At 33.4% G+C, this 20,559-nt stretch overlaps 1 protein-coding gene across 6 annotated transcripts in view; it reads left to right on the top strand.

Annotated features, from left to right (window-relative positions):
• Positions 1–20,559, top strand: part of USP15 (ubiquitin specific peptidase 15) — a 146,910-nt gene that overhangs the window by 87,161 nt on the left and 39,190 nt on the right. For 5 of the 6 annotated variants that reach the window (XR_002478460.2, XR_002478461.2, XM_012444917.2 and 2 more), the window contains 2 exons: positions 5,198–5,284; positions 11,790–11,934. Coding sequence is in view for 4 of the 6 variants with exons in the window: in XM_012444917.2 (XP_012300340.1) it covers positions 5,198–5,284; positions 11,790–11,934 (232 nt within the window). In the remaining 2 variants the exon portion in view is untranslated. The remainder of the gene's footprint in view (positions 1–5,197; positions 5,285–11,789; positions 11,935–20,559) is intronic. The other variant, XM_012444918.2, reaches the window with a different exon arrangement.

Raw genomic sequence — 20,559 nt, forward strand, 5'->3', positions numbered from 1 at the left:
GGGTAGTCAAATCTTAAAACTCCAGAATGATCTCCTTTGACTCCATGTCTTATATCCAGGTCACGCTGGTGCAAGAGTTAGGCTCCCATGGCCTTAAGCAGCTCTACCCCTGTGGCTTTGGAGGGTATAATCCCACTCCTGGCTGTTTTCGTGGGCCTGCATTGTCTGCAGTTTTTCCAGGTGCAGGGTGCAAGCTGTCAGTAGATCTGCCATTCTGGGGTCTGGAGGACAGTGGCCCTCTTCTCACAGCTCTAGTAAGTGGGGCCCCAGTAGGGACTCTGTATGGGGACTCCAATCCCACATTTCCCTTCTGCACTGCCCTAGCAGATGTTCTTCATGAGGGCCCCACCCATGCAGCAAACTTAGGCTAGGGCATCCAGGCGTTTCCATACATCCCCTGAAATCTAGGCAGAGGTTCCCAAACCTCAGTTCTTGACCTCTGTGCACCCACAGGCTCAACCACACGTGAAAGCTGCCAAGGTTTGGGGCTTCCACACTCTGAAGCAACAGCCTGAGCTGTACCTTGACCCCTTTTAGCCATGACTGGAGCAGCTAAAATGCAGGGTACCAAGTCCCTAGGCTACACAGAGCAGGGTGGCCCTGGGCCTGGCCCGTAAAGCCATCTTTCCTATTAGGCCTCCAGGCCTATGATGGGAGGGGCTGCTGTGAAGACCTCTGACGTGCCCTGGAGACATTTTCCCCATTGTCTTAGGGATTAACATTTAACTCCTTGTTACTTATTGCAAATTTCTACAGCTGGCTTGACTTTCTCCTCAGAAAATGGGATTTTCATTTCTGTTGCATTGTCAAGCTGCAAACTTTCCTACCTTTTATGTTCTTTTCTCATTTAAAATTGAATGCCTTTAGCAGCACCCAAGTCACCTTCTGAATGCTTTGCTGCTTAGAAATGTATTCTGCCAAATTCCCTAAATATTCTCTCCCAAGTTCAAAGTTCCACAAATATCTAGGGCATGGGGCAAAATGCCACCAGTCTCTTTGCTAAAACATAGTAAGAGTTACCTTTGCACCAGTTCCCAACAAGTTCCTCATTACCATCTGAGACCACCTCAGCCTGGACTTTATTATCCATAACACTATCAGCATTTTGGTCAAAGCCATTCAACAAGTCTCTAGGAAGTTCCAAACTTTCCCACATCTTCCTGTCTCCTGAGTCCTCTAAGTCTCTAAGAAGTTCCAAACTTTCCCACATTTTTCTGTCTTCTTCTGAGTCCTCCAAACTGTTCCATCTTCTGCCTATTACCCAGTTCCAAAATCACTTCCACATTTTTGGGTATCTTCAGCAACACCCCACTCTACTGGTACCAGTTTACTGTATTAATCTATTTTCACGCTGCTAATAAAGACATACCTGAGACTGGGCAATTTACAAGAGAAAGAAGTCTATTGGACTTACAGTTCTGTGTGTCTGGGGAGTGCCTTACAATCATGGCAGACAGTAAGGAGGAGCAAGTCATGTTTTACATGAATGGCGGCAGGCAAGGAAAGACAGTTTGTGCAGAGAAACTCCCATTTTTAAGACCATCAGATCTTGTGAGACCCATTCACTATCACAAGAACAGCATGGGAAAGACCCACCCCCATGTTTCAGTCGTCTTTCACCAGGCCTTTCCCACAACACCTGGGATTGTGAAAGCTACAAGATGAGATTTGGGTGGGAACACAGAACCAAACCATATCAATCGCCAAGTCCAAATAAGCATACACTGTCATTTCCTAATGTAAAAGAGAAAAAAGAGTGTGGTGTCCTGAAAATAGTAACTGGTACCACTTGCATTTCATGCAGTTCAAATAATTACACAAGCTTTTCCTCATGACAGCCATGGTACTTCAGTTTATAGCAGATATGCTTTATGCAAACTTCCCAGTTTATCAAATAATATTAAAAAGAAGTGTAACTAAAGGTTAAGATTCAATAAAGTCAGTGATTGTTTATTTTTTCAATGTGGGTATTCTCAAGTGAAACTTTTACTGTGAGGTGGTGAAGTAGATTAGTGCTTCTCGTTTGATTCATGCTAAGGTGTCAGCAGTTTTATCTACCATTGCTTTTGCACTGTCGGTAGCAAATATCCACTCAGTGAAACAGGTCAAGTAACATTTAAATAACACTTTAATATTATTATGAAAATAGTTTTGACCTCATCAGTGGACACCTTAAAAAGGGTCTTGACAACTCCCAGGATCCATGGACTATACTTTGAGAACCACTTCCTAAATATGCAAGCTATGTTGCCCTTGCCCACTCTACTTTCTTAACAGCTCTTACTAATTCTTATCTTTGTTGTTTTTATAGTTCCCTAACTGGTCTCCAAATATTTAGTCTTTTTCTCTTCCTTAAAAGTTTCTAGAATACAAATCTGATTCTGTTGATACCCTGTTAAAATCTTTTAACATGCTCCAGCACAATTGGATAAAATCCAGATTTCTTCATCGAGCATAAAAGAGACCCTTTACTATCATACCTACCTTAGTAACTAACCTCTCTTCCTGTCAGTACCTCCTAGTCTTTGAGCCAAGCTGAATTTACTGGTAATTCCATGAACACATCATGGTTTCTACATGATTTCTACATGCTATTCTTCCTACCTGTAATACTCTTTTACTTCCCACCTATCCCTCTAATTGCACATCATTTTTAAATCACCTCATGTTACCACCCATAAAATTTTATATAAGAATTTGTTATATTACAGTCATTTTGCTTATATGTCATTTTTTCCTATTAGATTGTGAGCTGTTTGAGGTTAGGAACTGTGTCTTTCTGTGTATTCCCAGTACTTATCAAGGGTGAGGCATGTAATATTTAATAAATGTTTGAGTAGTTGAATGAACTCCATAAAAACTGAAAATACAAATTAATTTTATGGTATTTCATTTTCTTTTCCTTCTAATACAGTTCTTAGAGTTGCTAATGAATAATAAAAAAGGCTACAGATGGGAAGAAAAGAAAAAACTGTATATGTATATACACATACACACAGTATGTGTATATATACACAAAGTATATACCATATGTATATATATTTTATAAATATATATATATATATCTATCCCTCAACCACTTTATTGGACGAAGCAGTGGATCTTTATTTCCATAATTTTTACTTTAAGTAAGATTCAGGGGAACATTCAATTTATATATATGTTTCTGAAAAGTTGTAATGAATTACATTTTAAAAAATTAACGTCCTCAATTTATTATAACTCAGTCTCTAATCAATCTAGATGTTTTTTCCTAATTTAGAATTCTTAATGTGGCGGAAAAATGCCAAAATATCTCCATTTTTTATTAATGTTTTAAAACTACTATGTGAGAATATTAGGATTATTAAAATTTTTAACTGTGTACTCTACATTGTTTTATATTAAAACTTGGTTGATCGTATTTTGTTTCTGAGTTTAAATAAAATCTTATTAAAGGCATTTCTGTCAGAAGGGTACCTAACTAGAAATCCCACTTAACATAATCCATTAACATATAGCATTTATCAGCTAAAAGAATCTCTTTCAAAAGAAAGAAAATTTTTTCTAAGATTTCATAATGTATTAAACTTTAAAAGTTAAATTAGGCCTGGTGCAGCCTGTAATCACACCTATAATCCCAGTGCTTTGGGAGGGCAAGGCAGGAGGATCATTTGAGGCCAGGAGTTTGAGACTAGCCCAGGCAACATGGTGAGATCTCTGTCTCTGCAAAAAAAATTGTTTTTAAATTAGCCGGACATGGTTGCACGCACCTATAGTTGCAATTTCTCAGTAGGCTGAGATGGTGGAGCTCTTGGGCCTGGGAGGTCAAGGCTGCAGTGAGCTATGATTGTTTCATTGCACTCCAGCCTGGGCAACAGAGTGAAACCCTGTCTCTAAAAAAATAAATAAAAATGAAATAAAAATGTAAATTTTTTTATATTTAAAAAATGTTATTACCCACCATTTGTTCTGTATGATGCACTGTAAGTATATATATTTAGATAAATCCAAATCACTTAAAATCAAATTTTGGGCCAGGTGTGGTGGCTCATGCCTGTAATCCCAGCACTTTGTGGGGCCAAAGCAGATGGATCACCTGAGGTCAGGAGTTTGAGACTAGCCTGACCAACATGGAGAAACCTCGACTCTACTGAAAATACAAAAAAATTAGCCAGATGTGGTTGCACATACCTGTAATCCCAGCTACACGGGAGGCTGAGGCAGGAGAATTGCAAGAACCCAGGAGGCAGAGGTTGCAGTGAGCTGAGATTGCCCCATTGCACTCCAGCCTGGACAACAGGAGCAGAACTCTGTCTTAAAAAAAAAGGCAAATTTTGTAGATTATGCTTCTATGCCTGTTTACCATTTCATTGCTCATTAGCATCTGAGTAAATATAATATTTTAAATGAATCATTTTGAGCCTCACTAATTTAGAATTTACAATGACAGAGTCACTGGACTGAAACCTAGCTTTTTTACAACCCCTTCCCTAGATGTTGCCTAGTAAATTAAAATAACGTTTACAAAATTACAAGGGTAAATAAAACTTTTAGTGACCTTTAAGTATTTAATTATTGCTGTATTATAGATTTGTTGATTATAAATCATGCCTTTAATGCATATTTCTTGATTAAAAACCAATAGTATTGCGATTTCTTCAAAAAGATTCTGAATAATGAGGTATGTATACTATAGTCAGATTTATGACTTTTTACTTTGGCCAAATATAACATATTGGGATTATGCTTGGAATTCTTTTATCTATTTTGTCCCCATTGACTTAAATTTTTAAGGATTGGTAACATTCTCTGATCTCTGTGTCAGTGTGGTACATAATTAAAATGCCATGGTGTACCAGTGAGAAACAAAGTAGAATAGTTTAATTCCATTGACTGATGGATATTGATCATAAAATGTTAAAAATGGTTTCCTAAACTTGGAAATTGGTATATGTAGTTAGTAGATTTATAGGAATAATAGCAAGTCGCATATTTAATTTGATACATTTTATTTGAAAATAGTTCCCTTTTGTACTTTATGTTTTTATACATTCAGAATTTAAAAACAAAGGATATATAGTGATTTTGCTCATAAATCTATTTTCAGCATTCATTTACTACAAACATTGTCATCTGTTAGTTCTTTTTTATTTCATAATTAATTATAAAATTCTTCATTTTTTTTATCTAATTTAACATTTTCATATTTTTAAAGGTCCCCAGGTGCATCCAATTTTTCAACTTTACCAAAGATCTCTCCTTCATCTCTATCAAATAATTATAACAACATCAACAACAGAAAGTAAGCACTGCATCTTAAAAACTCTTTGTTTAATTGATCACCCTATTATGGTTGCAAAAAATCTCTTGTATCTAAAATTTAGGATAAAAGTCTTAATGCATTAAAATTGGTTTTCTTTTAAATTACTGATTAGTTCTTCCCTGAGTAACTTAACAAAAAAGAAAGCAGTTAAATTACTTCTCCATTTAATACATATACTGAAAGAAATAAAACACTTAAAGAATGTTATATACTAAACATTAATTGAAATATATTTAGAAGTTTGTTAGAACACAATTTTTTAGGAAGAGTATAAATTCAGATGTCATTTTAGAGCTAGATATGTAATTATATAAAATAAAGTATTTTTTAAAAGTATGTATCAGTGATTCTCAAGTGGAAAGCACATATAAATTTTTTTTTATGAAAAAGGCAATCACTTTTTCATAAGAAGTTCAGAAAAACAATTTCCTTACCCCTTGCCAAATAAAATTTAGAATCATAGAATTTATAAAAATTTTGTTTAAGTGTGTTTTCTTTTATTGCTATAAGAAAAAAAGTTGAAGGTCAGGGTTACTTGGGCTTCACTCTGAGTGTATTACCTTGTATTGACTCTGAGTGTATTACCTTGAACACTGACATGTCTATTTTATTGAAAAGGGTCAAAAGAAAGCCTTTATTATTTGTAATTAACCCAAATTATGGGAAGGATATTGATCTAAAGATGATTATCCTCCTTTTATTTTTTTATATGTATAGTGCCATTTATGGATTAGGTTGGAAGTATTTAGATATTTGCACTAACATATAGTACTAGATATTTATCTAATACTTATACTAATTATATATTAGTATATACTTATATGCTTAAACTAATTATAAAATACTCGTATTTATTTTTTCAGTTTCTAAATGGCATCCGATTATCTCAGCGACTAAATTCTAAAAGACTAAAGCTTTTTTGTGAAATAGTCTTTAAAATTAAAACATCAATAATTAAAATTACATGTTGAATTAATTTTCCCTTAAATTTATCTTTTGGGGGAGGATGACAAAAATGATTCTGACATACATATGAATTATAAGTAGATGACAAGAGCTAAAATAATTATGGGAAAAAATAATAATGAAGAAGGATTAGTCTTAAACTAAATATCACAATGTATTATAAATACATAAACATTCAAACAGCATAGTACTGACCCAAAAATATGTCTACATATCAGTGGAATCTAACTGCTAAGAAACAGATCTTTGTATAAAAAGAATTTATTGTGATCAGGAGGCATTGTAGACTAATAGGAATGGGCAGATTATCCAGGAAATATTGTTGAGAAAATTGGCTCATGCCTGAGAATTTCTCTCTGGAATTTTAAATCCAAGATAATTGTTAAGCATATTAAAAAAGGACAAATAAATGGGAAAAAATACTTGTCACAAGTGATAAAGGATATATATTCTTAATATATCAAGCTCATAAAAATCAGAAATTTTCTAAGACAGTCTTGGAAACACTGGACAGTAAAAGTAAGGAATTAAATAAGGGATAAACTTCTTTTTTTGAGGTAAGGTTTCACTTTGTCACCCAGGTTGAAGTGCATTGTCAAAATCACAGCTTACTGCACCCTTGACCTCCCAGGCTCAAGTGATCCTCCCACCTTAGCCTCTTAAGTAGCTAGGACTACAGCACACACTACCACACCAGGCTAATTATTTTTATTTTCATAGAGAGTAGTCCTCCTGCCTCAGCCTCCCAAGTGCTGAGATTATAGGCATGAGCCACCTTTCTCACCTGGGATAAGTATTTTAAATTTTCACATTCACTACTGATTAGAGATATGTAAATTAAAACCATGAAAAACTCCATTTGCTTTCCCCTACCTCAGTCACATTGGGAAAGATTCAACAATGATGTATATTCTTATAAGGATTTTGAGTGTTTGGAGTATTAGAATAATTTTCCTAACAAAATAGTTTACCAATATGAATCAAAAAGATTTAAAATGTTCACATTCTTATTTCAGTTATTCATAAAAAGATATGTGCACTATGTTGAATAATATTACATCATGGTGTAATACTAAAATACTGAAGATGCTAAATATTCAAAATTACACTGTAGTATGTTCTCTTCTATTTAAAAATGTATGTCTGCAGGCCAAAAAAAAAAAAAGGTGAAAATAACCCCTTGTAATTCAGTTTGTATTATATGAGAGCTTTAAGTAAACTTATCAAAAGTCATTTTTTCCTAGTAGATAAAATATTACTTATGATTTACTCATTGCAGATGGCTCCTATATTTCCTATAAAATAATTCATGTACAGGTATTTACAGTCATTCTTTGGAGAGATTTTTAACATTGTATATAGACTATATTGAATGTAGACTATATTTTTACCAGAATTACCATATTTGTATATGTGGTCTGGTATGTTTCTGGTTTTGTTCTGTTTGCACTTTTATAGTAAACGTGTGACAGTATAGTCTCAAAACCTCTGACTACAGAAACTGTTGAAAGAAATTCTAATCTTAAGTTTCAGTGATTCTATCGTATGACTGCATTATATTTTTAGCTTTTTTTTTTTTTTAATTCAGACACTAAAATAGTCCTGTCATATTAGGGAATCTTAATAGCAAATAGTCACTGAGGTACCATGATGTTGTGACCATTTTGAGCTTAAAAGTGCATTTTTATGTATGGATTGTCTTTCTTTGTAAGGAACAGAACTTAAGCATTCATAAAATGGAAAGTTTTTTTAAAACTTAAAAAACTTGAATTCTGTCACGTTTAAACAATTTTACATAAAATTTATTTCTTGCATTTCCATTCAACTTGTGGAAAGACGTCAGATAGAAATAGCATAGTTTCCTTAAAAGTATGTAAAATAGGTAATGACCTTTTGGATTAAGTATGTTTTTGAAAACTCATGTATGTGGAAATAGTCTACAAGTATAAGTAATATATTAAAATCAATAATTATAATACACAAGCTCATAAGAAATTTATTTACAAATTCAAGGTTTAACCCTACACTGATACATTTCTGAGATACAAAATTTTCATTTCCAGAAACAAGCATATCATTATAAAATAATTCCAAATAATACAGTATAGTTGGAATTATTTCATTTAAGTTTAATAAGTTTTTATTAAAAACTAATATTATGAAAAATCTATTAATATAATATAGTTTGTTTACCTTGTGTCATAATTTTACCTGTTAGTCACTGAACTGTTTGGTTTTGCCTCAATTTAAGTACATTTTTTTTTTTTTTTTTTTTTTTTTTTTTTTTTTTTTTGAGACGGAGTTTCGCTCTTGTTACCCAGGCTGGAGTGCAATGGCGCGATCTCGGCTCACCGCAACCTCCGCCTCCTGGGTTCAGGCAATTCTCCTGCCTCAGCCTCCTGAGTAGCTGGGATTACAGGCACGCGCCACCGTGCCCAGCTAATTTTTTGTATTAGTAGAGACGGGGTTTCACCATGTTGACCAGGATGGTCTCAATCTCTTGACCTCGGGATCCACCCGCCTCGGCCTCCCAAAGTGCTGGGATTACAGGCTTGAGCCACCGCGCCCGGCCTTAAGTACATTTTTAAATATCTATCAAATCGTCTTTCTGGTAATAGTTCTATAACCTGTATTTTTCTACCCTGCTGTATTTGCTTTAATATATTACTAACACTGCCTTTAAAAAAAGTATTTTTAATCTGTTTATTGTCTCAATTGGACATTCCAAATACAGAGCACATTTCTATTTTTCTGTTAATTCATTTAAATCTTTTTTTTTTATTTAACGAAAATGATTACCTGTATGAGATTGAGCCATGAACAGGAAATGTGAATTTTGGAAACCACTACAGCTAGCCATCTGGCTCTTAATAAATTTGTTAGCTAAAAGCATCATTTCATTAACTGCAAAATGGGCATAATTATAATTATGAGGAATTAAATTATATATTTATAATGTCAGGTGTCAGTGCTAGTTTTAAAAGTCAATCCAACATTTTTATAGAAGGATAAGATTCAATTTTACCAAAAAATTTTGCATTTTTAGTGTATCTTTATTGAAGAAGGATAGATATACAGAATTAATCTAATGTAGTATTAAAAGTCCCATTACTATTACTGTAAATTTATTTTTGCAAAGTAGCATAGCCTTAAAAGATGATGACTAGCTTAAGATCGTTAGGAAATAATTAGTAGACATAGTCATGAAAGATAATAGAGGCTATCTTTAGGTCCCAGGTTTTCATATATTTTTTGAATTATATAAATTCTAGTTTTGATATTTTCCATGACAAACCTTAATATTTCATTTAGAGCACACATAACGTGGATTGTAAGTGACCAATCAAGATAATATTAAAGTATCTTAAATTCATTGGTTTTCATTATTATTTTTGAGCATCTAGACTATCTCAGTTTTTGAGCAAAGTTTATACTTTCTCTGTCATTTAAATGTAGATATTATTTAGGGATATAGACTTTTTTAAAAACAAAACAAAACTGCTTTGCAAATAAGTGTTTTGTTCATTTCTCAGTAAATAGGAATTTCTATTCCATCAAACTCCATCATGTTGCTGCACAGAAGAGTAGAGCTTCCAGCATCCCTTTAAAAAGTTACATGTGGGGAGAGACAGGATATCTGAATATATACTTATGGAACGAGCATGTAAATGTGCTTTTAGTCTTTTCACATGTGTGTGTGTGTGTATTGTTTGTGTGTTTGTGTGTGTGCATGAGCATGCATTTGGGCATACTTTCCTGTGTGCTCTGGCTGCTTGAATTTTACTCTGCTTTTACAGCCAGAAGTTTTTTTTCTCAGTAATGTGTAGAATGTGTAGAAAATGCAAGCCTTGCATTTTTTAAAATAATACACAGATCTTCATTTTTAGCACCACTTAATAAAAGAAAAACAAGATCTTTTTTTGTACTTCAGCTTTTTGTTGTGTGTACCCAAAGTTAGATTCAGTAATCCAATTATGAGTGAAAATACTTAAAATTGCTAATAGATGCTTTGTACTTTTTTAGTTACTAGGAATATAAAATAAAATATGAATCATAAGGCTAATGATATCCCATAAAAAGTTTCATGAATTTTTTGTTTTGTTTGTTTTAGTTTAAAACAAGTAAGTAGCTATAAGTCTAGCAATTCTGAATTTGAATTACCAGTTTTACATTTCTTAGGCCCCTTCTGGTTTTATCTCAGGGTGGATTGTTTTTTGACAGTTGATGAGTTAACCATTTTTGTTTGTAGGAAAAAGGAGTGTTTTTAAAAAAAAAACAGAAACATTCATAGGCTAACACTGTCTGTATAATTTTAGGTTGGTTTGGTTTTGTGTGTTTTACCTATTTGGTGTGTGTGTTTACTGAAGACTTTATTATAACAGGTAGTAGTATAGTTCACATAAACTCATAATAATAAAGTAAGAGTGTAGTATATGGAATAATGAAGTGAAGTGTTTGAAATTATAAGAAAAAACTACTTAAAAAAGAATATTACCAGGGATAAATTATAGCCAATTGTGAATTGCTAGATACTGATTTATCAGGTTCATTTATAAAGGTGTTTTATTTATAGCATCATTTGCTTTTAGCAAAGATCTTCTCACTCAGGTTTTTTCTAATGAATAAAAAAAGGTTGAAAACATGCTTTTGAATTATATCTGAAATATTCATCATACATATTTTATAAGATAACCTATTGAAAAATAAGAAAGAGTCCTTTCTTTTTCACAAGACTTTTTATTATATGCAAAAGGAAGAGAGATCATTTATTTTCTTCTTTCTAAAAATTATCCTGATTTTGTAACTTTTAGAATATTATAGAGTTGTTTCATATTAAGATTTAAATTATGTTGAGGTTATATTTATCTAATTAAATAAACTACATTGGTCTGAGAAACTAGAAGAAAGAAAAGGCAAATAACACTCGGATATACTTGCTTTGAATTATTTTTGCATTCCTGTTCACCCAGGCTTTTTTCTGCATTTGAATATTAGTTTTTGCTGGTCTAGCTTAGAAACTACATAGAATCTTCAGGGCATCAGAACAGTGATGTCACAGTGGCCTTGGAAATCTCTTCTCTTACCTGTAACTAAAGTGTAACTCTTATTATTTCTACCATTTTTACTCTATTAGAGTAGCAGAATGCAAAAGGGTCATAAAGGAGATGATTTGTTGCTGCAGATACTATTTAAAATCTGAATGTTTTAAATTTGATGGAGCAATAGGGAATGGAGCAAGCTGTAAAGCTGCTCCAGTTAATCAAAAGTAGAAAGGTACAATAGTGGTTTGTATTGATTGGTGTGGTATATGATAGTTATTTTGTTGATTGGATGAGGAATATCTTAATTCAGGGTGGGTTATTTTGTTTAAGGTTCACGTTTTTAAAAGTATCTGAAATGAGTGCTTTATAAAAGAAATTTAATGATCGACCACATATCTCATAAATAGGCCTATAGTACTCTTTAACTATGTTGTAATATAATTGGCTGCATTATGAAAAATATTTTTTTCTTCCAGTGTGAAAAACTCAAATTACTGTCTCCCATCATATACTGCTTATAAGAACTATGATTATTCAGAACCTGGAAGAAACAATGAACAGCCAGGCCTCTGTGGCTTAAGTAACTTGGGAAATACGTGTTTCATGAACTCAGCTATTCAGGTAGGTCTTTGTAAACAAAGTTAAACTGTTGTTTCATGAAAATCTATAATACAAGAAGATAGAGTTGGGTTTTTCATGCCAGAACATGAGTATTACATTTGGAAAGTTCATTTTTTATGGAAGATTTAAACATACATATTTGACTCATTCATTCTACTACTGGTAGGAGAATATATGTTTCTCAATTAGGTAATATGTGATTGATTAACATAAGGTACAAGATTAAATATCACTTCTTGCAAAAACATAATACCAAACAGAAAACTTGCTGTCCAAGAAAGGGAAAAAAAGAATGCAAAAAAGCTAGTGAGATCTCTCCTTTATTCAGTAGAAGTCTGTTGCCTTTTTTTTTTTTTTTTTTTTTTGGTCTTAATGGGAAATTAAAATTTTAAAAAGGGAAATCTTAAGAACCTCTTTTTGTATACATATTTTAACAAATCACTTTCCCTTAAAGGTCTTTTGATTTGGGGCTATAAGAGATCACTGCCTTTTCCCCACCCCCGCAACCCCCTTTTTCTTTCCTTGGAGCTTCTCTTTTCTTTCTTCTCTAGTCTATATCCTCTTTCAACTTAACTTGTTAAATATTTATGTCTTTGAGTGATTCTGAAGTAATGGCAGAGATATATTTTTTAATATCACTGTTACTGTGTATAAGATTAGGGCTGGTTATTCCCCTTTTATAGATGTATATGTTTATAAAAGTTCAGAATAATGGCAAGCCGTTTTTGGTGTTTGAATTTTAACTATTTTTTGGTCAGTCTCTTTTGTGAATTCTGAATTTTTAGTTTTAAGTCTAAACTTTTTTTTTCTGTATTCATATTTTTTTGTTTAATCTCCTATGCCCAGGAGGCAACCTCCAAAGATACAGATTAAATGCAGGGTATAGATTGATAAGGACATTATTAGACATCTTTCTCACTATCTGAGAAAAGGATGACTCTTCACCATTCAGTATTCTAAGTGAATCTTTTTGTATATCATCATTCATACAACTGTTTCCTAAATTAACCATTGTCTTTATAGCATTCTTGGAAATTAGAATCTGTCATACGCTATAGGCCAGGAGTTAGCATCCTTTTAGAAAGTGAGTGGGCATAGTCAATTTCTGGTATTTTGCTTTAGAGTTGAACCACTTGGGAAGTGGCCCGTCTCCTTAAACAGATAGGTTAATAAATTCTTCCTTTAAATCTCCTTCAAGTGAGTAATCCTGCTCATACTGTAGTGTGAATTACTTTATTCAAAATAGTTTTTCAGGAATTCTAGCACTAGTTAAACATAGAGATAATTTAAATTTTTATCTTTATTTTTCTAGATGGGGGAGAAAGCCAAAATGTATTATTATCCTAATAATTATTAAATAACAAAGTAAAGTACATGGGTGCTAAGCTTTCAGAGATAGGAATGTGACAGACAAATTACAGTATCTGTTGGACTATCTCTGGAACATGTGTTATATAAATTGTGATTATACCAGTACCAGAAAATGCTGTTCTCAGATCACCAAGTCATATTAATTTTTGTATACCTCTTTATCCTTGAATTGCCAAAATTACTTTGATTGCAAAGCCTTGATATCACCTGGAGGTTTTTTTTCCTAGTATAGAAAACCAATTTGGTGTTTTTTCATAAATATTAATAAAACATTTCCACAGCATAGGGATTCTAAATTTGAATCTATCAAGAGAGAGCAAGAGTTTGTGTTCATGCTAATCATTCGTGGGAGGCTTAGGCCAGCATTCAGACTAAATTCCTTCTAAAGCAATACTACATTCTAGTTTTCTGTGCCTTTGATATGTCTGTTATCAAAATGGTTAACTGCAGTTTCTCAGAAAGAGGTATTAAAATTGAGTCTTCTAACCAGCTAGGTTGAGCTAGATTTGGCGTCGTTTAGCTTTCTTGCATGTCATGTTTAAGGTGTGAGAATCTCCATTTTATTCATTTTTCCTTCTATTCAAAACTTTTATTGGAATAAATCGATACCTCTAATGCAGACCCTCTTAATATGTTTTACCATCACGTATTCCATTTCATCTGCGACATAGCCATAAGCATGATGGTTTATGATTTTATGGTAATAGCCATAAAATTTTTTGACGAAAATTTTAGCAATGAGTATTTTTTTTTAAGTTTTGTTCATTTTATTATATTTTTTTTTATTGCGTTTTAGGTTTTGGGGTACATGGGAAGAATATGCAAGATTGTTACATAGGTACACACATGGCAGTGATTACTCTCCATCACCTATATCTGGCATTTCTCCCCATGCTCTCTCTCCCCAACTTCCCACCCCCCACTGTCCCTCCCCTGTTTCCCCCCAGTAGACCCCAGTGTGATTCTCCCCTCCCTGTGTCCATGTGTTCTCATTGTTCAACACCTGCCTATGAGTGAGAACATGCGGTGTTTGATTTTATGTTCTTGTGTCAGTTTGCTGAGAATGATGGTTTCCAGGTTCATCCATATCCCTACAAAGGACACTAACTCATCGTTTCTGATGGCTGCATAATATTCCATGGTGTATATGTGCCACATTTTCACTGTCCAGTCTATCATCGATGGGCATTTGGGCTGGTTCCAGGTCTTTGCCATTGTAAACTGTGCTGCAGTGAACATTCGTGTGCATGTGTTCTTATAGTAGAACAATTTATAATCCTTTGGATATATACCCAGTAATGGGATTGCTGGGTCAAATGGAATTTCTATTTCTAGGTCCTTGAGGAATCGTCACACTGTCTTCCACAGTGGTTGAACTAATTTACACTCCCACCAACAGTGTAAAAGTGTTCCTATTTCTCCACATCCTCTCCAGCATCTGTTGTCTCCAGATTTTTTAAGGATCGCCATTCTAACTGGCGTGAGATGGTATCTCAATGTAGTTTTGATTTGCATTTCTCTAATGACCAGTGATGATGAACATTTTTTCATATGTTTGTTGGCCTCATGTATGTCTTCTTTTGTAAAGTGTCTGTTCGTATCCTTCGCCCACTTTTGAATGGGCTTGTTTGTTTTTTTCTTGTAAATCTGTTTTAGTTCTTTGTAAATTCTGGATATCAGCCCTTTGTCAGATGGGTAGACTGCAAACATTTTTTCCCATTCTGTTGGTTGCCGATTCACTCTAATGACTGTTTTGCTGTGCAGAAGCTGTGGAGTTTGATTAGGTCCCATTTGTCTATTTTGGCTTTTGTTGCCAATGCTTTTGGTGTTTTGGTCATGAAGTCCTTGCCTACGCCTATGTTCTGAACGGTTTTGCCTAGATTTTCTTCTAGGGTTTTTATGGTGTTAGGTCTTATGTTTAAGTCTTTAATCCATCTGGAGTTAATTTTAGTGTAAGGTGTCAGGAAAGGGTCCAGTTTCTGCTTTCTGCACATGGCTAGCCAGTTTTCCCAACACCAGTTATTAAACAGGGAATCCTTTCCCCATTGCTTGCTTTTGTCAGGTTTATCAAAGATTGGATGGTTGTAGATGTGTTGTGTTGCCTCCGAGGCCTCTGTTCTGTTCCATTGGTCTATATTTCTGTTTTGGTACCAGTACCAAGCTGTTTTGATTACTGTAGCGTTGTCGTATAGTTTGAAGTCTGGTAGTGTGAGGCCTCCCGCTTTGTTCTTTTTGCTTAGAATTGACTTGGCTACGCGGGCTCTCTTTTGTTTCCTTATGAAGTTTAAGGTGGTTTTTTCCAGTTTTGTGAAGAAGGTCATTGGTAGCTTGATGGGGATAGCGTTGAAAGCAATGCGTATTTTAAGCAGTAGATATTATTTCATTTCTATAGCTTAATTTAGTTAGAAACTGTACTGTGTCTAAAATAAAACTCTTCAGACAATTTGGAGAAGGGAAAACTGAATTTTTATTTGTACTGCTTTTAGCTTTTAGTTCACATCCAGAATTAGAAAAGCTAGGACTTTAGTTTTATTTTCTTAAAACTTCCATAATTTTTAATTGATTGAGCTGTCAGCTCTCGAGCTGAAAATTGACTGTAGGAGGGAGTACAAATTGTAGCAGTAGCATTTACTCTTCTGTTTCACAAAAACTCATGTAAGTTCATAGGTCCAAAAATAAAAAGGGTGAGAGATAACTAATAGAATGGATTATTTAAATAGGTTTTGTCAGATACTGTTTCTTCAGTTATGCTTTTTTCAAGTTTCCCTGTAACTTCTTTGAAATCGAAGACAAGTCATGAATTTTAGAAGATATTATCAAATATTATTCCTACTGATAATTTGAATTTTAATGTAACCTCTTAATTCAGTATCCTCCAAATTTGAATGATCATTTCGGCACATCAGGTGGTATAGTATTGACATCTGTTAAAAAAAAAAAGAGTGTAAAAAGTATACTTTTTTTTAGTGTAAGAGTGGGTTATACTTGGCCCATCAGTAGCTTTGAGATAGTGAATTCTTTTGACCACCCATAATTAAAAACTAAGCAGCACCGATCTGAGTGTGATTTAACATTATTGCTGTTATTATTTAATGATATTGGTACTCAAGATTTTCTGATATAATGGTATGAATATTGACTTTTTCTGGTCAATATGGTACTGCCATATAGCTTTAATTTATTAAGCCAACATTGAATGTCACACATATGTGAGATATTTTGGGACATACAATCGATTCTTCTATACATGGATTCTACATTCAAGGATTGAACCAACTGTGAATCAAAAATATTCCAAAAAAGAAACAGTAAAAAATAACATTATAACAATTTAGTCCGGGTGTGGTGGTTCATGCCTATAATCCCAGCACTTTGGGAGGCTGAGGCGGGTGGATCACCTGAGGTCAGGAGTTTGAGACCAGCCTGGCATATATGGCAAAACCCCATCTCTACTAAAAATACAAAAATTAGCCTGGGTGTGATGGCGGGTGCCTGTAATCCCAGCTACTTGGGAGGCTGAGATAGGAGAATCACTTGAACCTCGGAGGCAGAGGTTGCAGTGAGTTGAGATCGCACCATTACACTCCCTCCTGGTCGAGGAGAGTGAAACTCTGCCTCAAAAACTAATATTAAAATAAAACTAACAATTTAAAATAATGTGAATTTTAAAACAATGCAGCTTAACAATTATTTACATAGCATTTACATTTTATTAGGTATTATAACAAATCTAGAGATGATTTAAAGTTTATAGGAAGATGTATGTAGATTATCTACAACACCGTTTTATATCAAGAACTTGAGCATCTGTGGATTTTGGTATCCCCAAAGTGGGGAGGGGGCTCCTGCAACCAATCCCCTGCAGATACCAAGGACAACTTTATATCCTGACCTTATGAAGATTATAGTCAAGGTATTGTGATTTTCAAACATTTTGTATTTTAGCATCAAAACCTTTTTTTTTAAGTTACTGTGGAAAGTTTAATTGTATCCCCAATATTTAAATAGATATTGTAAAATTGCTTTGGTTGGGTTAAGTTCTCAGAACTCCATCTGCTTTCCTTTACTTTCCGCAGTGGCCTCAAAAACTTTCTCATGGAATTCTAGGACTCTGAGGAACAGTTTGAAAGCCAAAATCTGGCTTAAAAAAAAAATAGAAACACATAAAAAAGTAATAATACAGGTCAAGATCACAGTTTATGGAGTTACACTACCTTTCCTGTCATAATTTATAAAATGAGTTGGGATTTCAAGCATTTTTAAGGTCAGCTTTTTTTTCTGTGATCTGTTGATTAGGAAAAACATATTTCAAAAATTTTGAATTATGTTAAATAGAAAATTTAAACTTTTTAAAGATTTAATTTAAGAGAATAATACTACACAGAAATAACACTTTGAAGAAACTAGATAAATCTTCATTACATTGTCAAACAGTGAAAAAGTTATTTCTGAAGCTGTTTTTTCTGTTATGTTACTTCAACTAGCTTACTCTCACCTTGAGTCTGTTTTTGCATTTATTGGAACTCAGTTTCTCAGAAGTCCAGTTTAACACGAAACCTTCTAATTTTCTTTAAATTACCATACTTTTCATCGTAAAAGGAAAAACCTCACTTCTGCAACACAAAACACTTTTTAAAAAATAGTTTAGGATCTTGCATTTGTTCTGATAAACTGAGAATGTGGCTAATTGGCTAATGAAAAATTTAAAACTACTACTTCCTAGGTAAGGTTTTCATTCTAATCCAGGATATTAAACTCAGTTATGTGAGTTCCTTTCATGTTACGTGCCAGAAATTACATAGCAAATTGTCATCAAAAAATATGTTTAATCCTCTATCAGATGACAACTCATTCAGGTCATCTATCCATTTTGATAAAAACCAAAAAGAAAAACAACTGGAAACAACCTTACTTGCATTAGAACCATTCATTTTTCTCAATATGAATACCAATGTTTTTACTTTGCCCTTTGGACTAGAATACCCCTTCCTTTTTGAAAGAGAGAACAGAGGTGAGAAAGAAGAACCTACATTCTTATACAGATTATTTTAGGAAAGAGTATATATGGTATAGTTCTGTAAAAAAATTAGTATTCACAACTAGGGTAGAAATGGTATCTCTAAAAGAATGCCCTGCACTTGTGTCATTTGGCTAATAATTATTTCTTAGGAAAACATACCTTTCTTAATCTCGGATGGGGACATGAGATTTGATTTGTCGCTGTTAATTTCTCAGTTAATAAGCAAAATTCCCTAGGATTAGTGCCTCTGTTTCTGAATTAATGCAGATTTGTACGTGTTTCATCTGTCCCTAATTCTGTAATAGGAAGCTGACATAGTACAGATCTTAGAGAAACAGAGAGGTTCTTTTAAAGAATTATAAATTATTACATCTAATTCTAAAATACAGAAAGGTTTTACACTATCCTGGCTAAGAAAGGCCAATACCAATTTACTAATATACTTACTAGATAGTATTGTAATTACTGTATCTTATAACAAAAGTTATAAATATAATAAGACAAGTATCTTGTATCAATTTTTATAATTATTTCAAGGATTTTTTTGTAATTAAAAGCAAAACATAAGAAATGTCAATCTGTAATCCATAATGGGAGCTATAGATTTGCTCTCTATTCCCAAGAAAATAAAAGGAAAGAAAAAAACTAATTTCACGTTTACTTCTCTTAAAATCAAGCAGCTCATTTTTTTGATGTCAAAATGTTTTCTAAAAGATTATCATTTACTCCTTTACAGTGATTTATTAACTATACTATTCTGGGCAGAGAGAGGGTCAGTGAGTTGGTTACTTAAACCATTGTTCAATTAATAGTAATATGTAAATCAATTACTAGTTCTCATATAAACCCATATTAAAACATTAACAGCCCTGTATTGAAACTGCAGCCTCTGTTAATAGCAGTACCCTTCTTTGCATAATGCAGGTTATTTTTTATATTGTTTTTTGCTTAATTTTCTCTTCACAGAAGTCTGTGAGTTAGGGCATAAGTATCTCTATTTCACTAACGAGGAAATTGAGGCAAGGAAAGTTTGATTTGCTATTCATTAAGCCAAGTTATTAGGCATTAAAACTGGGTTGTTATTTAATACATTTTGAGATAACGTATTTTTTCAAAATTATGCCAATCAACCTATAAGAAATGCTTGTGTTTTTTGTGTGTGTGGTAAAATATAACAGAATTTGCCATTTTAACCATTTTAAGTGTATGGTGACACTAAATGTATTCACATATTGTACAATTATTAAAAATATTTTTATGTTTAGTTCAAAAGATTGGCCCCCATAACACATGAAGCTCTCATTAAGTAGCATTAATGTCATGCCATTTAAAACAGTTTCCTTAGGAGGTTATATACACACTTACTCATTTGATGATCAAAGTGTTAAAAACTATTCATGTACTCCTTTTGAGTATCACTAGTGGATATTTTTCTCCTTCAGTGACAAAGTTGATTTTCAAAAGCCAGAAGTTATTCAGAGCATTGTTTTCAGAATATTGTAGATGATCAAGCTGGGTAATTTTTTTCAAGTAATGAATGACTTATGAAGTCATTCACTCAGCATATATTTATTAAGAAGGTCTGTTAGGTGACTTGCACTCTCATAGGCATTAATTATACCATGATGAACAAAACAGTTTCTTTCTAAGAAGTTTACAGTCTAATGAAGGAGAGAAATATTAAATTGATCATGCATTATGATAAGTATCATGAAAAGAGAAAGTAGAATGCTAACAGGAGCCTGGAGAGCACCTAATTATGGCTGGGTGTCTCATTTACCAAAAGTAACATGAGCTTTGACCAAAGAATAGGTTTGAGTTTGGCAGGTGAAGTTAGATGGACCAAAAACCATGTGCAAAGCCACTAAGAAGGGCAAGTTTGAGGAACCAGAAGAGTAGTTCGTGGAATAATGTATGAAGGGGAGTGAGACAAAATGAGTTTGATGGAGTAGGCAAAAGCCAGATCCTATAGGGAGAATTTAGATTTTAATGTGCTACAAAGGCACTAAAGGTTTCAGGCTACCATCTTCTTACCTGGTTTTTTGCATTTATCGGCTAGCAGGTTTCTTTGCTTCTATCCTTACCTTCCATAATCTGTCCTTAAAAGAACAGCCAGCAATCCATTTCAAACCTAAATCATTTTCTGTTGCTTAGCTGGTAACACAAAATGCCTTCTCATTTCACACAATGAAAGCCAAAGTCCTTAAAACAGAGTATAAGGCCCTGTAGGATCT

The sequence above is a fragment of the Aotus nancymaae genome, unplaced genomic scaffold (genome assembly GCF_030222135.1).
Source record: "Aotus nancymaae isolate 86718 unplaced genomic scaffold, 86718_ANA_hifiasm-v0.15.2.pri h1tg000016l, whole genome shotgun sequence".
NCBI lineage: Eukaryota > Metazoa > Chordata > Mammalia > Primates > Aotidae > Aotus > Aotus nancymaae.